Source organism: Anoplolepis gracilipes, chromosome 5, assembly GCF_047496725.1.
Source record: "Anoplolepis gracilipes chromosome 5, ASM4749672v1, whole genome shotgun sequence".
Taxonomy (NCBI): domain Eukaryota; kingdom Metazoa; phylum Arthropoda; class Insecta; order Hymenoptera; family Formicidae; genus Anoplolepis; species Anoplolepis gracilipes.
The window spans coordinates 14,565,979-14,585,293 of record NC_132974.1 but is presented as its reverse complement, the minus strand read 5'-3'; the positions used below and the strand labels follow the sequence as shown (position 1 = coordinate 14,585,293).

Here is a 19,315-nt window from a genome sequence, read left to right as displayed (position 1 = left end):
TATTTTACATAAATATGGGCAATGTACTTCACGAGCAGCAATGTATTTTAAAATGCTCGAAAATTCGCTTCTGAGTTATTAGGAGAACATATTTCGCAAAGAAGGTATCGTTCTTCCCGCGGATTTTAGCGATACTTTCTTTGCGAAACATGTTTTCCTAATCATTCAGAAGCGAATTTTCGAGCGTTTTAAGATACATTACTGCTCGTGAAGTACATTGCCGATATTTATGTAAAATATTTTATTAATAAAAATTCATATTTTCATCGAATAAATTAAATAGTATAAGCTATAATAAAAACAGGTACATCTAATAAAAAATTTTTTTATAATAAACAAATATTAAAATATTAATAAATTGTATTTAATACATTAATTTTTAGTGATAGAATATCTGTTCTTTTCTCTCTTTCTTTTTCTTTTTCTGATAGAAAAAAACAAACATATAAATGAATAATTAAATAATTACGATGAATGAGAAAACATTTATTTAATATAATATGACAAATTTCTATAATTATAGAGAGTTATACATATTTAGTAAATGTAATAAGTACAGGCAGTAAATTTGTACATATTTTTCATTAATAATTTATATTTAATTATTATACGTCTATAAATATATGTGTGTATCTATAATATAAATTTCTATCGCTTTTACAAATAATTGTCCACACACACACACACACACATCATTGATATAATTTTCAACGAATATAATAAATAAATCGTGCAGTTATAATAGTCATATAGTAAGTCATAAGATTGCTTTTGTTGAAGTATTTTACATATTTCCTAATCGCCTTTCATGTATTTTAAATATATCGCATTAAATCAAATAATAATATCATTTTAGTTAAGAAATTTTACATGTATTTTAGAATTATTTGATTGTACATTTTTCAACGCGTTAAATTGTATCAAGTAGTATAGTGCGTATTTGTATTGTCTGGCGCGAGGAGAAAGAGAGAAAGAATGAGCATACTCGACCTTGTCTTTGACGTCACGCATTCCATAGTAAGAGAGGGGAGACCACGGCGTACGTAACTCGTGACAACGATGAGTCATTCATTGCGACTTCGGCGGGCGTAGTGTGCGCACGTGTGTTACTCCGGCGCCGGCATGTGCGTCTCGCGTTCGGTCGCTTTGAGGTCGAGCGCGCCGTACACATTTCTCGCGACGATATTACGTAATAATAATACAAATAATATGTAATAATATTACGATGAATCTTAACGTGTTAAAGTACGTCTAAATGACTCCAAAATAACATAATAATATTCGACCTTAATGACATATAGCGCGCTATTCTTTGACATTCGTCTCGGCTTCGATTTTATTTTTGTGCGGTTTAAACAAATTAAAAAGAGTATATCGCGCGTATAAAGCAATAGATTCTTACTTCCCTGACAAGCTGAGAGGAGGAGGAGAAGGCCTAGGAGAGGCATCCTGCATCGGCGGAGCAACCCTAAAGTAAACATTATTTGTATATTAATTATTATTAATCGTTTATACGAATGAATTCGATTCATTTATTTGAATGATTTAATCAAGAAAAACTCAGAGATAAAGATTTTTACAAATTTTTCTTTTTAATTTACAAAATTATTCCATATTTATATATATATCTGCTTATTATTGTACGCATCGAATATAAATTTATTAAGTATAATAATAAATTCTTTAATATTAATTATTTAAAATCGCTGCTATAATTTGGATTTTATTTTGTATGTTACAGACAACGTAGCTTTAATGTCGACAACTCCACTGTTATGCATCAGTGTCGGTGAGCGAAAAAAAGTTTTTATTTAAAAGCAACGGATTTATGTAGAGATTTTGATAGATAGAAATGTAGATTGTAGATAAATTCGTTGCTTTAACCCTCAGACGGCAAGATATACGTGCATTCTAGTGAATTCTGAGTCAATTTTAAAAATCATAGAAGAATTTTTTATACGTTCTTTTTGTACGTATTATATTTTAAGATAAAATTTTCTGTTAAATTTTTACTCTATTATTTTGAATCTTTTGTTAAAATAGATTATTTATTGTCAATTATAGATTATTTATTATCTACTTGTATATAAAAATTGAAGGAAAAGGAGTAATACTTTTAAAATAAAAATATGATATTTATTCTAATTTTATATAAGATATACGTGAAATATTTATTTCAACTATATACATATACATATATTTAAGTTTTAAAATAGTTTTAAAGATACAAATCTTTAATGATCTGCCGACAGAGGTTAATATACATGTAAATATACTTTATACTTAGACCGAAAAAATTATGTTCTCATTTTATTATAAGAATATTTTACTTATTTTTATAATATCTTTCCTTAAAATAAGCGCCAAAAGATTAATATGTTACATTACTATTAATATATTACATTAACATTCTATTTTCGTTAAATTTTCACAAAAAAACTATGTCAAACTATGAAATTTACATTTATTTTTATATTAAAATATAACACAATATTGTAACGTGTTCTTGCGAGCGCGTCTTCACGAGCGCGAATAGCGGGCAATCAGGATCACAGGGTTGGTTTCGAGACAAGAGCGGTAGTTTGTGTGTTAAATTAATTTATTATAAATGCCTATAATTTACTACAAGTGTCGTGTGTATCGCTGATCGTGGTTCGTTAACGGGGCGCGCTGACGGCCATCGGTGTCGCGGGTCGCGGGCCGCGGGGTTGCGCGACTTCGGGGGGGGGGGGGGGGGCGCCCCGACCGATCGATCTATGCCGGCGCGTATCGATTCGGGTATGGATCCGCGAATGGATCACGGTTGGCGCGGTTTCGTCGGTTCGTTCGGGTGGCCGATAAGATGGCCCGGAGCGGAAAGAACTTACAATTAGTCGTTGCTCGAGGCTCGTAGAGCGTTTGAATATGATTAAAAATGGGGTGGTTTGGGGTGGTTTGGGGTGGCCTGTGCGATTAGTAATATGTGTCTTCTAATATCCTCGAAAGTTCAATTTTTATTAATAAAATATTTTACTCAAATATGAGCAATGTACTTCACGAGCAGTAATGTATCTTAAAACGCTCGAAAATTTGCTTTTGAATGATTAGGAGAACATATTTCGCAAAGAAGGTATCGTTCTTCCCGCGGATTTTAGCGATACCTTCTTTGCGAAACATGTTTTCCTAATCATTCAAAAGCGAATTTTCGAGCGTTTTAAGATACATTACTGCTCGTGAAGTACATTGCTCATATTTGAGTAAAATATTTTATTAATAAAAATTGAACTTTCGAGGATATTAAAAGACACATATTATTAATCGCGTATGAGTATGTCAACTGCATAATCGACATTAATTAACAGTAATTAATAAAGTTTCTTTTCCCGAAATTAATATATCAAACGTTCTGCTCTTAAAATTGTAAATTGAAAACGACAAATAGATGAATTAAATGAGTCAACTGATGAATGGAATTACAGTAATTACATAAAATAAAATTATTTAAAAAATGTGCAATTCTTCTGATTAACAACTCAAAATATGTTTAAAACATTAATATAAAATAATAATATAAAATTTTACAGAAAACAAAGAAATTATTCATGTTAATTTAATAAATACTAATTTAATTTGCCAAATTTCGAAAATAATACATAATAGTACATAATTTAAATCATAATAACTAATTATAATAAAACAAATTAAATGCAACAAATATTAAAAAGTAATATATTAATTTTAATTATTCTTTCTCTTTTAATTAATTTAAATTAATAGTTGTATCCATATAACCTTGTGAAGTGTCTTTTGGTCAATAGTATTTATATCCTGGTATTAGATATAATTTCCATATATAAATTTCCTTAGAACAGCGAGACATTATTGATTTTCATAATAGATTCTTCTGTATTGAATATAAAATTTGTCGTCTTCTAACGATTGAATAATAACGGATGTCACATATATTACTTATACTTCAGAAGTTTTGTCATCTATAAGTTTCTAAAAAAATTATATATAAAATTATATATTATAATATCATACCTTGCATTTGAAACACAATAATCAAAAAACTGTTAACACAGCTTAAACGTTCTAGTGTGTTTAGCACAAAAATTTTATTGTGAAAAAAGCGTTAAAATTTTTTAATAAGAAATAATTTCTCGCATGTGTATATGGGTGTCGTTGAGTCTTTTCGTATATATGTATAATATTATATTTGTTTTCTAAACATATTGAAATTCTTAAAATTGATCACATATTTTTTTAGAAGTAATAACAATAAATAAAAAAATAAAAATAATTGCAGTTTATAACTAAATTTTTTATATATAGGGACTATATACATACTGTACTTTTTATTCACATTTTGATAATTGGTATCGCGGTATCATACATTAATAATATACGGCAAAGTTGTATGATTAAAAAAATTTTTTAAACCAATACGTGATTAAAATGTGATGTATTTACAATTAGATATATTATTACTAATCTTTTAATCTTTATTTCTCATTTTCTTGAAATACTAACAATAGGTCTAATACTAGAAAAATTTGGATTGCATTTTTTTATATTTACTTTTGCATAAAAAAACAAGAGAGAAAAATCATTCTTTCTTCAATAATAATAAGATTATTTAATACACAGTAGATACATGTAAGAAAAACTTATATAAAGTAAATGAGTTACCTTGACAAAATCAGATAAATCATATTTTGTAATTGCATCTAAGTAATTTGCTTTGGCATCGAGTCGATCGAAGATGTATTGTTGATTCAAAATCTCATCCCAGAAAACACTAGATAGCTCATTCAATGTTTTTGATTTTTTATTATAATAAGACGTAGTCAATAAAGCTTTACTCTTCTGGAAACTCTTTTCAGACATATTAACTATACTATTCTGAAATGTAATTTTATAATATTACGAACGATACTTTCATAAAAATAACATATAGTTTGTTTTTCTTGTTAAAAATCCCGAAAACGAGACTTAGCCCCAATGATCTTGACCTTGATATATGTATAGTCAAGGTCTTGTCCTGAGCATTCTCCTAAAAGTTTAAGCGTCATTTGTTATTGTTTATTGAAAAGTTATAAACAAAAAATAAGTTTCAAATATTATACATTTCGCTACGGCACAATGATTATTTATGGTTATATAAGAAGACAAATAACACATATTCTCTGTTTAAAAAAAAAAATAAAAAAAAAAAAACAAACTCTTACTCGTATAAAGCCTAAATTGTTAAAAAAAGATATGTAAGTGTGAGTACGCAATGAACGGATTGATGTTTTTCAATATAATAAACTCAATATATCCATTACATTTGTCAAATGTTCAATAAAATTCTTCTTTCATTTATCTATTGATTTTTTTGTGTTATTATTGAATTGTTTGTGTGTTTTGAATATTGAAAATATCTGTGTGTATGAATTTATTCTTAGCAGATTAGACAGGACGCAGTACTGTCAACCTTAGTAGTTTCCATACTCTCAAATTTTGTTATTTTTATTTACGTGGAAGGACACGGAAGACGGGGCGAAACTCCGTCCCTCTGTGCACCCCCATCTGATGAACGTTCTTTTCCAGCATGTACTTTCTAAGTATGTATTGTACAATTAAGTGAAGCTCTCCTACATAAATAATAAATAAAACAAAACTTGCTGACAGTACTGCCTGGAAGTTTCAATATAAAATCTAAATTCAATTCATGTCCAAAAAAAAACATATTGAGAAAGTGTTTTTTATTTATAACTTTTATCTTATAGCCACGAATAATCATTTTCCCGTATTCTCTTGGATAATTATACAGTTGCACATGGGTTTTCAATATTAATATATATATATATATATATATATATATATATATATATATATATATAATGTACGATATGATAAGATACAATACTATATAACTGAAATACATATAATAACTGAAACTTGACGCTAAAACCTTCTACAGTAAAGTCAATACTCAGAATAGTAACCTTGACAACATATGTCGAAGGAACATTGGGTCCTCTTTTCGGAATTTTTACCCTGTATTCTTTATACACTATTATATATATCGTCAAATTTTTTTGATTATATTTCTTTATTTTAAATAACTTTAAATGATACTATGCTATATTTGATAAATGCATGATTCAATCATTTTGATTTAATACCTGTATATACTGAATTATAAATACAATATTTTTTATTTAGGAAAACAATACGATTATCTTTACAAATAATTCTATTCAATAATTTCAGTTTTATTATTCAGTATACGGTATAGTTTATGTCGTAACATTAACAATTGCCTAAACTTAACAATAACATAAGATAGTATTAATTATTTTCGAGATTTCATGTCAAAATTTTATCAAGAATAATATTCTTGTGTTAAAAAGAAATCCAATTGTACACGTTTTCGACTTAGTTTCTCAGAATTTTATATCATAAGATCAATTAGATATATTTAGGCATCACATATGATACTAAGAAAATATAAAATTAATATTTACCACCACAGAATCCATGAATATATTAATTCGAATCGTCCCACATATTTGCCATCCTTGAACGAGGATTGTCAAACCTTGTATTCTATTTGTTCTGTATATACCAGTATAGGCTATATCGCCCCTTTCTCTAATTTTTAAAGTATTATAACAAGATTGATTAATTATTTGTTGTGCGAGATCTAACAGTACCTCTGATTGAATGGATCGCTCATTTACTTGGCAAAAAAATTGTGTACACGAACTCGTATAAAACTTGATTTTTTTTTGCCTTACAAAATCTAAATGAATATCATAACCCATAAATTAAATTGCATCAAATAGACAATATTAATTAAAGTAATAGCTATATTTCATAATATTTTATTTCTGTGGACAAAAATCTTATTAGGGGAGAAAAAGAAAGAAAAGAAAGAGAGAATGAGAAAATAAAATATTTAAATAAAGATATCAAATAAATGTTTCAAAGCAGAATTATTGAAATTTTAGAGACACGACTTTAATTATGACAATTATCTGAAAATCAATGATTAGCATATAATAAGCAAAGTATTTGTTTAAACTATACGCATACATATATACATAGTTTTGTATATATATGTGTATATATGTGTGTGTGTGTGCGCGCGCGCGTGCGTAATATAGCTCAACAAATATACTCTATCATATCATACTATAGTCATTGATTTTCAAATAATTGTCATAATTAAAGTTTGAAATATTTCGGTTTATCTATTCTAATTAATTTTTCTTCCTTTATTTATGTAGTTCTAAAAGTTCTACAAAAGAAACTAATAAATATTTCCCAGAAAAACATTCTTATATAATCAAATATATATATATACATATATATATATGTATATGTAATATGTCCATATGCTTTCTTTCTATATATATATATATATATATACGATGTGTGTGTGAAGTCAAAATGTTCCTCAATTTTTCTTTAGCCGATTTCTAAATTAATTTTGTGATTAAATCGAAAATAATTACGGATAGACATATGTAAATACATAAGTTTCAGTTTAACAATAAGTGTAATAACTTTTATTATTTGAAAGAAAATTGGCTCCAAAGAGGTTTCAAATCCGAAAATCAGTTTGGAATGTATTTTCTTTGGAACGATAAAAAATTATAGTCCGAAATTTATGTTTGCAATTATCTATTTGTAATTATCATTAATTTTATCATAAAATTAATTAAGAAATCGACTAAAAGAGAAGTGGAAAGCCATGGTGTTACCAATAATAGCTTCGCCGTACTCTTTATCTATACAATTGTATATGAGCTATTCTTTTTTTGATTTCACTTAAAAAAAAAAAAAAAAAAAAAAAAGATGCTGAAATTATTTTTCTATACACTTTATTATTTATTCGTCTTACTTTATTTTTTTTCTATACATATATACAGAGAGAGAGAGAGAGAGAGAGAGATTATACAAAACAACGAAAACATATACGGAGTATTTATCCATAAATGTCAGTTGTTAAAATTGCAAGAAAATTTAATGAGGGAAATTTGCACGGCTTTGAATCTGCTACAAATTGGATGTAAAAAAATTTTTTTTTACTCATGACTTTTTTGAGTTATAAAAAAAATCATCTTTAATTTTTTAAATCGAACAACTCTAATTTTTTTATAAATCGATTTCTCGCAATATTCTGTATAAAATGTTATAAGACTATGATAGCCACGAATTGAATAATTTACGAGAAATTTAAATAACTTTAACTTGATATAAACTATAAAATATCGCGTAAAGTATTGTTTTTCGATTATCTTGCCTGAATATTCACAGAATATAATGAGAGGAATCAATTGGTAAAGAAAACATGTAATTGTATTAAAGAATAAATATGAATTTGCAAGCAATTATATAGACAAATTATATCAAGTTAAAGTATAAAATATCTCGTAAATTCTCTTTATTCAATTTTTTGCTATCATACCCTTACAACTTTTTATGCAGAAAGTTGCGAGAAATCGATTTATGTATATTAAAAAATTCGGATACTTCTATTAAAAAAAAAAAAATAAATAATTTTTAGTAATCGAAAGGGAAACGAGTAAAATAAAATGTTTACGTGCACTTTGTAGCAAACTCAAAGTCGACACTTTACTTATTAAATTTTTTTGAAACTTTAAACATTTGCGACTTTAAATATTTGCTCGGACATTTATAAACAGACACCCTGTATAGATATAATAAATATACAGGGTGTCTTGGTAAAGGTGGGCAATCTCTCATGGGCATTTATATGTAGAACAGATAAAAATAACCCCATAAGTTCCTATAAAATTTTTTTCTATAATGCTTTTCTACCGAGATATTTGTCTCTAAAGTTTAAATTTGACAATCATTTTTCTTAAATAAATTTTATATTACTTTGTAGATCTTAATAATGTATAGAAACTTTGTTTATTATTAAGTGAAAATCTTTAAAATAGTGTGATAAATTTTTTAATATCATCTCGGAGAGCCAGAATGGGATCCCCTGTAAGTCTTTGAACTTGCAAAACTTTAAAGCCGGTGGGCTTTTTTATTTTTAAATTATAGATTAATTTTTAGATTCTTCACATCTTTCTTTAAGAAAAAGATATTCTTGCTTCATTTTGTTAAAACTAACTCTTTTCGAGAAAAACGCATTCGATCGATAGAAAGTAAATTTTTATTCGTAATAATTGAATAATGATTTTCAAAATAATATAAAATTACATTGTATATTAAAGAGAGAACAATTACTTGAAAAAAATTTTTTATGATCGTGAACAAATAAGAAATAATCCTGCGATATTATATGGCAGGTATGTACAGCAGTCATCAATTCGTCGTGCACGGGAATGCGTTGAGTCGGTAGAATTCATTTCGAACATTTTTTTAATTTGGCTAAATTCGTTTTTTTTTAAATAAATTGTAATACACAATGTAATTGTCAAAAAAAACTTGTTATACATTAGTAAGATCTACAAAGTAATATAAAAGGTTATTTAAGGAAAATAATTTTCAAATTTAAACTTTAGAGACAAATATCTCGATAGAAATGCATTATAGAGAAAAATTTTACAGGAACTTATGGGGTTAATTTTACCTGCTCTACATACCCACGAGAGATTGTCCACCTTTACCAGGACATCCTATAATAATATAATTATATGTATATATTTATATTTTATTATGTATAAACTTAATTTTTTTTCTAGGTTTCTACAATGTTTGTTATAGTAATGAAACAGTGAGACAACAAAAAAATTAAAATTTATTTGCAACTGATGTTATAATTATTCAATTATAATTGTAAATTAATGTATTTACTTACAATCTTTCCCTCCTATATCATAAGACCCTTCTAAATGTATTAGCGTCAACGGAATGACATGTGGCAATTTGTTCTCAATTAGATGAGCTATATTTAAAGCTTCTGCCCTTGTCATGTTACCATGTATCAAGCATTCCACAAATGTCGACTCGAATAAGTTTGATATAAACTGTTGAACTTCTTCGAAAGTAATATCTGTGTAACATTATAGGAAAAACTTTTAGTCGCGTGTATACACGCACCCGCGTGCACCTATGTATATTGTTTATATATATATATATATATATATATATATATATATATATATATGTACATGCATATAAAATATATAATACATGCAGATTTTTAACTATACTTTCAAAAAAAAAGAATTTAATTATATTATCACATATACCAATAGTTTATCATTCAATTTTAATTGTATATATATTTAATTATTAATATATATAAATATAAAAATAATTAGAAAAAGAAACAGTTTAAAAAAAAAAAATTTATCGCACGCGCAGACGACAGACACAATTTTTATATCACAAATAATATGTTAATATGTATATCATAAATTATAACATATTATAACATATCATTTTATCTATTATCTACATATATCATATGCTTACATGTACTTTCCAATATTCGATCTTTTTGCCACGAATAATTATTTAGATCGAATGAAAGATAACGCAGTGCTTGTCGATATGGCTGGTCCTTTTTGAACTGCTCAAGTTGCATTTTACAAAGCTGTTTATGCTGCAAACCATTCCAAGTAAGTACAATCGCAATTCAACGAAAAGTTTGTATCACATTACGTACGTACATTTTGTTTATAAATTTCAAAATTCTTCGGACTTAATTTAAAGTTTATCATTCGGTCGACGATTTTTTCCAACAGTAAATATTGCTTGTCATCAAAACCATTTATTTTAAGCTAAGAAAATAATGATTTAAACATACATAATTAATTTTAAATAATTCTTAATTTATAGGTACAATATTTGAATATTGTTGAAAAGATTACCTGTATTTCAGGTAAAGACAAAATGGGTCAAACTAACAATTCGAAATAACAAATGACGAACGAGACTATTATCTATATATATTTATTTAATTATTTAATATTTAATACATCGCTCTATATTTATTCAATTGTTTTATGCATACACACACGCACGTTCGCATACATGTATGTTATTAATCATAATTAATTTTAACTAAAAATTCGTTTGACCAACTTTGTCCGATATATCTTAAAATTCATTAATATTGTCGTTATATTGTTATTATATGACTCACTAGTATTCCGGAGACAGTAATGCAAAGTTCCCATTGCAAATCAACTAAAGCAGCAGGGTATAAATACTCTTTGAGAGAATTGTTAATAAGCTGAATAAACATAAGAGTGAGATTGGCATTGACAGGGTTCGCATGAGCGGGTGGACTAGAAATATAAATTTCCACGGTAAACATTAACCACATTACATATACATATACAAGAGTTGAATAGAATTTATTCAAATTTGTATTATTGTCTGCATACCAGATGAAATGGAAGATCATGATAGTCTTCGGTTCGTTAAACACATCATCTTTTTTATGCCAAACTCTTACCAATTGTGTGTCCCAGATAACCGTAGGAAATTTTTCTGCCTATAAAAATTTCATATAAAAATTTCATATATCATGCGCAAATATGAGGCGTGGCCAAAATCATATATAATACAATCATAAACGAAAGAAATTATATTTTTGTGCAAAAACAAGTTGAATATAATGTAAAATAAATTTTCTTTTCGCGCGTGCGTGACTTTATTTCTAGTTTTTAAATGGATTTTAAAAATCACGGATAATATATTATAGATATCTACTATCTCTCTTTTTTATAAACTTGAATAATTCTTAATGAAAATTATGCGTGACATATCATAGTATAATTTAAATAATGATAAAGTAAGATTAAAAGAATAGTTATTCTTTTAATAAAAATAATTAAAAGTAATCTAATAATAATGAGCTATATTAAATATACGCGCAGACGTTCATTCAGCAATTTATTGATTTGATCTTGCTTACGTAGAATTAACAAACAGAAGCAAATATAATATTACTTTTTGAGTTCATTATTTTTCGAATTTTCTAAAAGTAGATTTTCTTGAAAGCAGACTCATTTGAAAAATATTATTTTATATTTTGTACTTATTTTTGCACAAAAACTTATTTCGAATTACAATTTTGACAATACTCTATAAAAATTAACCCGTAAGCACTAGTGCGAGCTATATTGTTATCCAATTAAATATTAAAAATAATATATATATATATATATATATATATTTATATTTCGCGACACACACACACACACACACACACACACACACACACACACACACACACACACACACACACCCGTAACAGTATTGCGATAACTATTATACATTATCACATATTTTACGTAAATTTTATGAAAATTTTGTTATATCAGTGCTTAATGATTAATATTATAAAGAAAATTTTATATAAGCATTTCTGTTATTACATTATCTTCGCATGGTTTTAAGTTAGTTATTGTCGGTATAAATTCGTTGCAGGCGGGTAAATTCAATTTCGCACATGCGTTATTCCACCAATTGGCACATGTTTGCCTTGATACCATTTCTTTTTTGTATCTAAAGAGATACAAAGGTTCAAACTCGTCTGTATCATTTATGTACTTTGGCGCGATTATGTAAATTCTCATACGTAATGGTGATAAGAAACCGTTCATTACGCTTTCAATAATATATCGCGTGTGGTTGATAGGAATATCTGAGCGCAAAACATTTTTCATATCCTGATGATACGGTAATAACATTATGTTGTAACGGGAAATGGTCTTTACGTATTTAAGAGAGGATTCCTTCTCTTTAAAACGAAATTTTAATTCCATAATTTCTTTATATTCCTGCAAATAAAATATCTTGTTTATATTATACATTATATTATATAATGTATATATTAAAAATATCGTTTAGATAAGTACAAGCAATACAATGTTTATAAAAAAAGGTGAGTAAAAAATAAAACAGGTTTTTTCTCGCAACTAATTATTATAGTTTTACGCAGTAAAATAATTTAAAATTTTAATTGTTCGTATCTATTTGATTGCGTCATATTATGTATTATTTGTTTGCATCTATTGACGAGTAAGACACACACACACACACACACACTTTTGTCATGTATGTACATACGTATGTACAATTTTAAAATTTCTTTACATGATCTATGTTGCGATATATCGTTTCTTTTTTAATGCACCACGCAACATGTATAGTAAGTACACTTATTGTAATAATATAAATTATTATTATTATTATTTCATTAGAAATTGTTTAAATTATGACTGTTTGAAAATTATTATAAAGAACCATACTTATATCCTAAATCATGTCCTTGTATTTTAAATATAAAACAAACGAACATATTTTTATTTTAATTTTTAAAATCTAAAACTATTTCTCATACACAAAAATACACAAACAATCGATAAATGTGCATCTACATATTTTTTATTTTACGTTATTCACATTTATTCATAAGAAATCATCTCTCAATGTTAATATATTATAATATTTTATAATAGATATCAAACATGAAATTATATTTCATTACTTACATTATGTATCCTCCGAAGCTCATTGCTGTCGGCTTCCTTCAATATTTTAGCATATTGAATGAACAGTGTCATGATATCATCGATATGTTCAAGACCTTCGTCAGTTAGATCGATAGTAACCATAAAAAAGTTGACATAATCAGGAGCGCAAAGGAATCTTGCCTTGATGTGATAACCCCAACCTTCAGCTTTTAAAACTGATATTAATGATCCTTTGCTGTCATATTCGAACAAGTAGGTGAGAAAACGCTCAACCTACATTATTATTAGGAGAAGCCACGGTATAATAAGATAAAATATATAAACCTCGAACGACATTATCGTTTTATGAAATTAAAAATGTATTAATTAATTAAATATTAAATTAAATATTATGTTTATCACATATTGTGTGTAACAATAATATATATATATATATATATATATATATATATATATATATATATATATATATGTATGTATGTATGTATGTATGTATGTATTTATATGTATATATAATACTGATGTAAAAAATGTCGAAGCTAAAGTTTTCTTACCACATTTTTAGGATGATTAAATAACTCAACTGCAGGAAATATAACATATAATCTTTTGCAAATTATGTCATTATGAAAACCGCATATTTTGTATACAGACAAACATTCCAGTTCAGATACAATCGATAATGAAAAAACTCGATCCAATTTTACTTTTTGAAATGGTTGAAAGAAGAGATTTACTACCAATTTTTCAAGTTCATCTAAATTTTCTAAATAAAAAAAATATTAACATATTCATTAAAATTATTAAAATAAATATTATATTAAACACAACGTAACCAATATACAAAAAAAAAGATATTACTTAAAATAAATTACTAAAATAATATTTTAATTTGAATAGGAAATTTTCTAAAATTACTGTAAAATTACTTTTAACTCATAAAAGCGATTAAAACTAAAAAAATAACATAGATTTGCTCGGATGCTAAAAAATCGATTTTAAATTAGCAGTGTTAGGCAAAATCATCATCAGCAAATAATAATTTTATATATGTATTGACAATAATATTTGATAATAATTATTAAATGTATATAAATTATTAATTGTAAGATATTTATTAATCTTTCAATAATTGTCTTTCGAAAATGTTTATCGAAAATTAATTGAAATAATTAAACTTATATTTATAGGTAAATTTTAATAATGGCATAATTGCTTTTATATTTGCGTATGTACAAATAATCTCATATATTTCGAATTTTTTATACACATTTATGGAAAGTATAAATTATCAAATTTTGTGTGTGTGTGTGTGTATGGTCAAAGTCCAAAACGCAAGCGCTTCTATTGATTAGTCAATGTTGCGGGATAAAAATCAAGCACATTGGTCAAAGATTGAAATAGTTTTGTGTTTTGGCTTTAGTGGTGTGTTTTTATAGTCATAGTCAATCCTATAGGAGTTACTAGTAGCATGACAGGTTAAAGTTAGAAAGTAAAAAAAAACATATCGGACATTGACTAGTCAATCCTAGATATAGATTAATTTAGACTTTGACTAAAAGAAAAAGAAAAAAAAAGAAAAACTAAGGTTTTTTTTTAACTAATGTTTTTATATTATTAATATATACCTATAACGTATTTATTTCTTTCTTCTTAAGTTAAGTAAAAATTTAGCTTTGGTAAAATATTAAATACAATCTCTTAATAAAAAATCTTTGCAAGTACGTATTTAATAATGTTAGTTAGGTACTTTTAAAATAATATAAAATAAATAATAATATAATAATAAAAAAATAGACATACTTTTGGTATATAATTCAGGCAGGTCAAAACATGCACGCACAATTGGATATACATACCTTTGCTAAGAACACACAGTGACATACGATGAGGGGAATAATAACGGGTATAGAACTTCTGCATCTCTTGTGTAATAAACAATATTTGTTTGGGCATATTTAGTAATTTTGGTGCATTTGAAAAACTGATCCCCAATTTCGAAATCTCACTATGATTGCGGTTTTCTATTGTCCATTTAAACAATTGAGTCAATCCACATTTATCCTTTTCTGCATTCATGAAATAATTAGCCTTCATATGGCGTAATTCTGATTTGATCATATCTGGATTGAAGACGATCGATTTTTTGAATAATTGAGCAAACAAGTCCAAAGCATCTTTGAACTTGGTTACGGCTATATCAAAGTGATAGTTGGTGTGATCTGCTGTCGTTTCAGCGTACGCCGTCCCTTTATTCCGCGACACGTAGTTTTTAAACATTTCCTTCGGGGTGTTTTTCTCCTCCGACAAATATAATACATGTTGCAAGAAGTATGTTAATCCTGGTAGATTATTCGGATCATACATGGAACCTGCAGAAACATATACTTTTTTTTATTACTTTAGTAACTATACTAATAAAATTAACAAATGTTGATTATATATGAAAACAACGTATATATGTATTGATCAATATATTGTGACATATAACATTATAATTAATATAACATTAACAATGTTATAAAACATTAACTATATATAATAAATATTGTTTAAATATTTATATTAGAAAGAAATAAATGACAATTCTTTCGATATATTTAATCAATCGGCGTTTCATCGAATACGAATGATACGAATGGTACATGAAGAATAGGTAATAACTAATTTATTTTCTTTTTTTTCCAAAATTTATGATTTCTCACTTTTTTTAAATTTCATAATTCAATATGGCCGTAATGGGAAAACGTTAAAAAGATGACTTACTACCTTATATAGCCAAGTTTTCGAAATTATCCTATATGCAAAACAGAAGAATAAAATATATAATAAAAATTACCGATATTAAGATCCAATGCAGCAGCGGCTTTCTCAGTCGTTGGATCGTTTATTAAAAGCACCTTCATTTCATTAGCCAGTATTAATCCCCTATAGGATCTATCGTCATTTTCCGACTTTCTTATATAATCGTATCGCTTTTTCACACCGTTAGCCATCATGATCGTTATACTCGTGCTATACTGCCAACTCGAACTCGAACTCGAATTCAGAAATCTTATTTTAAAAGAGAGTTGAAAAGAGAACACAAAGACTTTAATGTCAAGGTCTTGTTTTGTCACCTCTCATATTTATTTACACATATACGATTGTAAATGACAAACATATAAACGACGGTCGTACTACATGGCAAATCAATATCTATATCTAAGGAAATTTAAAATCTATTCTGGCCCGATAATTTATTCCTAGAATTGTCTCGTGTATACAGATATATATGTATATATAAATAAAATGAATGCAAGGCAATTAAAAGTTTACCATTCTATTAGTTTCAATAAGATATATAATTATATGTATAGGTATTAAATGCACATTAAAAACACATAAAATTCTTTCATATTTATTCGCTATTGCACAATATAATTAATAATTTGACAAATCAAAAACAAAAAAGAGAAAAAGTTGTATAAAGACCTTTTATCTATGTACACAGAGATTCGAATTTTATAAGATAATGTAAATTTAAAAATCTAATTATATGTCATCTGAACATTTGTTACATTACATTAATTATCATATATATATATATATATATATATATAAATGTTTAATTATATTTTCTCACACGCCGTTAACCTGCGTTTGCTCTTGATTGCCCTTTATTTAATTATATTTTTTATTAAATATACTAATTTTTTTCTCCGTGGTTTTCTCCACGCTACTTATAATAAACCTCGATTTCGAAATTTCGAAAAGCGGACCCTGCGGTTAGATTCTTCCGTTTTATCCTCGCTACAAATTTCATTTTTTCACAAGGAGGATCCCAAAAATCCAAAATACAATTAAGATTCCGTCTTCTTCCTAAAAACGTCTCCACTTTTCCTCTTGTCTTATTCTTACCTGCTCTCCTATTACTTTGCATGCGACCTGTGTTCGTTTATACGTGACATAAAAATGTCGTTGTATATGCATGATTATTTTATTTTAAATATATAATAATATATACAAAATTACTACCATTTCACGTATGCGTAATTATATGGCAAATGTAAAAGTATAGTTTGTGGATGGAAACGAATGGCAAAAAATAGAATAGCAAGCAAAGAAAGCTAGAAAGAAAGTGGTTGTTACAGTTGTTGAAATTGAAAATATACTACTTGTTTACTTATACTTTATAGTTTGCAACGTTGCATTATTATACAGGCACCTTAAATATAAAAATATAAATATTGCTATATATATAATCTTTTCATAAATATAATCTTTCAACGTCACTATACGCAATAATTCTATAAAAAAATGTTAAAGTAATGCTATGCAAAAATTTGTAATATTGAAATCTTGCAATAAAATATATTTCTGCATTATCCCTATAACTTTTCTACATTATATAGATTTAGGAAAGCATAAAGATTCTAAAAGATTCTCGTCTTGCTACTAGATATACATCTTAAAATGCCCGAGTAATAAAAAATCAATTAAATGCTTCGATAACATGTATAATCTCTGTGCACGCTCCTTGCTCCTTTCCGTAACTATCCGTTTGCTTCGTAGAGAAATATTTGAGGAATATTTATTCAAGTAAAAACAAAGTATGTAATATGCAACGTTGTTTCGAATATTTTCCCTTCTCATCAAACGCATTAGTAATCCGAAAAAAAATCTCGTATGTGTGTACGTGTATTTCTGCACAAATAATAAAAATTATTCCCCGCTTTAACGCTTTAGAGATTTGTGTACTTTACATCACTTTTCATCAAGTTATGAAAATATAAATAAACCTATATTAGAGTTAATAACTCACCTATTACACTATATACATAAAAAAAAACACCAATTTTATTGAGACAAAATAGTTGTAAGCGAATTATATTTTTCAACGGCAAATAAATTTGTCAAATACAAAATAGCAATATAAAATAATTGACTCACCTTGATCCAAAGGAACATACGATAGATGACTAAGGAAAGACGGCAAGAGACCTTGCATCTGTTTGCTTCATACACACAAAGAGAGATATATGTATAGTATACTTAATATATCTAACTATATATTTTGCTATAATACATGTTAAGTTAGGCATCGGTAAGAGGGAGAGAGAAGCGAGAGTTTAAGGGTTTTCCTGTCCACTTTTCCCTTTCCAAAGTACATCTTTTTATTAAGAAGAATAAATGATTCGACATTCTCTTTCTTTGTTATATTGAAAAAAAAAAAAAAAATATATATATATATATATATATATGTACACTTGTTTTTCCATATATATATTGTTCTATTCAATATATAGCTTGTTCTCAATAAAAAGACGTATTATGGAAAGGAAAAAGTGGATAAGAAAACGATATATGTATACACCTTCGATGCCTTCGAGTTTTATATATCTATAGTTTGTTTCTATTTATTTATCCCAGAATTGTTCGAGATGTCTAGTTTAGTTTTTTTCTGTCAGGGCAACAGATATGTGTAGTCTTGACCGAAATTTTCCACTTTTCACATTTCCCTAAGGAGATCCTTGTTCCCTAATCGTTGCTTGTTAGTATTGATGCTCAGAAGCAATGTTTTGTCTACTCGTTTAAAATATAAAGTATAAGCACAACTATACGGAATAAGGCGAATGGAACAATGCGAAAATATTAAAATATAAATGGATTGAAAGATAATAATTAAAAAGAAAGTGAAAAGAAACACACATATGGTTGGTTCCTATTTCGGTTATTAGTTGGTGTTTAGTTTAAAAAAGAAATTCTTTTTGAGCATCAATGTTGGGCAACAATTGTGCCTCGCTACCTACGCAATAAAGTCGTAATCGTAATTAATCAATCTGATTCAATTATTCTTTTCTAAATTTAACTTTGATTGATTAACTTCT

At 26.8% G+C, this 19,315-nt stretch overlaps 1 protein-coding gene across 2 annotated transcripts; it reads right to left on the bottom strand.

Moving 5' to 3' along the window:
* Positions 1-3,771: 3,771 nt before the first annotated feature.
* On the bottom strand, positions 3,772-18,509 carry LOC140665642 (insulin-degrading enzyme-like). Of its 2 annotated transcripts, none has more exons than XM_072891970.1 (14): positions 18,378-18,509; positions 16,285-16,499; positions 15,305-15,817; positions 14,000-14,211; positions 13,464-13,718; positions 12,345-12,749; positions 11,349-11,458; positions 11,105-11,249; positions 10,629-10,739; positions 10,432-10,561; positions 9,812-10,006; positions 6,495-6,772; positions 4,672-4,884; positions 3,772-3,981 (listed from the first exon to the last, which is right to left on the bottom strand). In XM_072891970.1, exons 2-14 carry the CDS (start codon positions 16,442-16,444, stop codon positions 3,949-3,951), a joined length of 2,760 nt encoding a protein of 919 aa, XP_072748071.1. In that variant the 5' UTR covers positions 16,445-16,499; positions 18,378-18,509; the 3' UTR covers positions 3,772-3,948. The 2 variants fall into 2 exon arrangements, with proteins under 2 accessions (XP_072748071.1, XP_072748073.1); XM_072891972.1 differs by having other exon boundaries at positions 16,285-16,484; positions 18,378-18,460.
* Between the last annotated feature and the right edge of the window lie 806 nt (positions 18,510-19,315).

Excerpts from the sequence above, each read along its gene's own strand:
- LOC140665642 (XM_072891970.1), bottom strand. The coding sequence starts at position 16,444 with ATGATGGCTAACGGTGTGAAAAAGCGATACGATTATATAAGAAAGTCG. Across the intron at positions 11,459-12,344 it reads TAAAACCATGCGAAGATAAT|GCAGAAAAATTTCCTACGGT; the intron begins GTAATAACAGAA and ends AAATTTTTATAG. Across the intron at positions 10,562-10,628 it reads TTGAAATTTATAAACAAAAT|CATAAACAGCTTTGTAAAAT; the intron begins GTACGTACGTAA and ends AATGGTTTGCAG.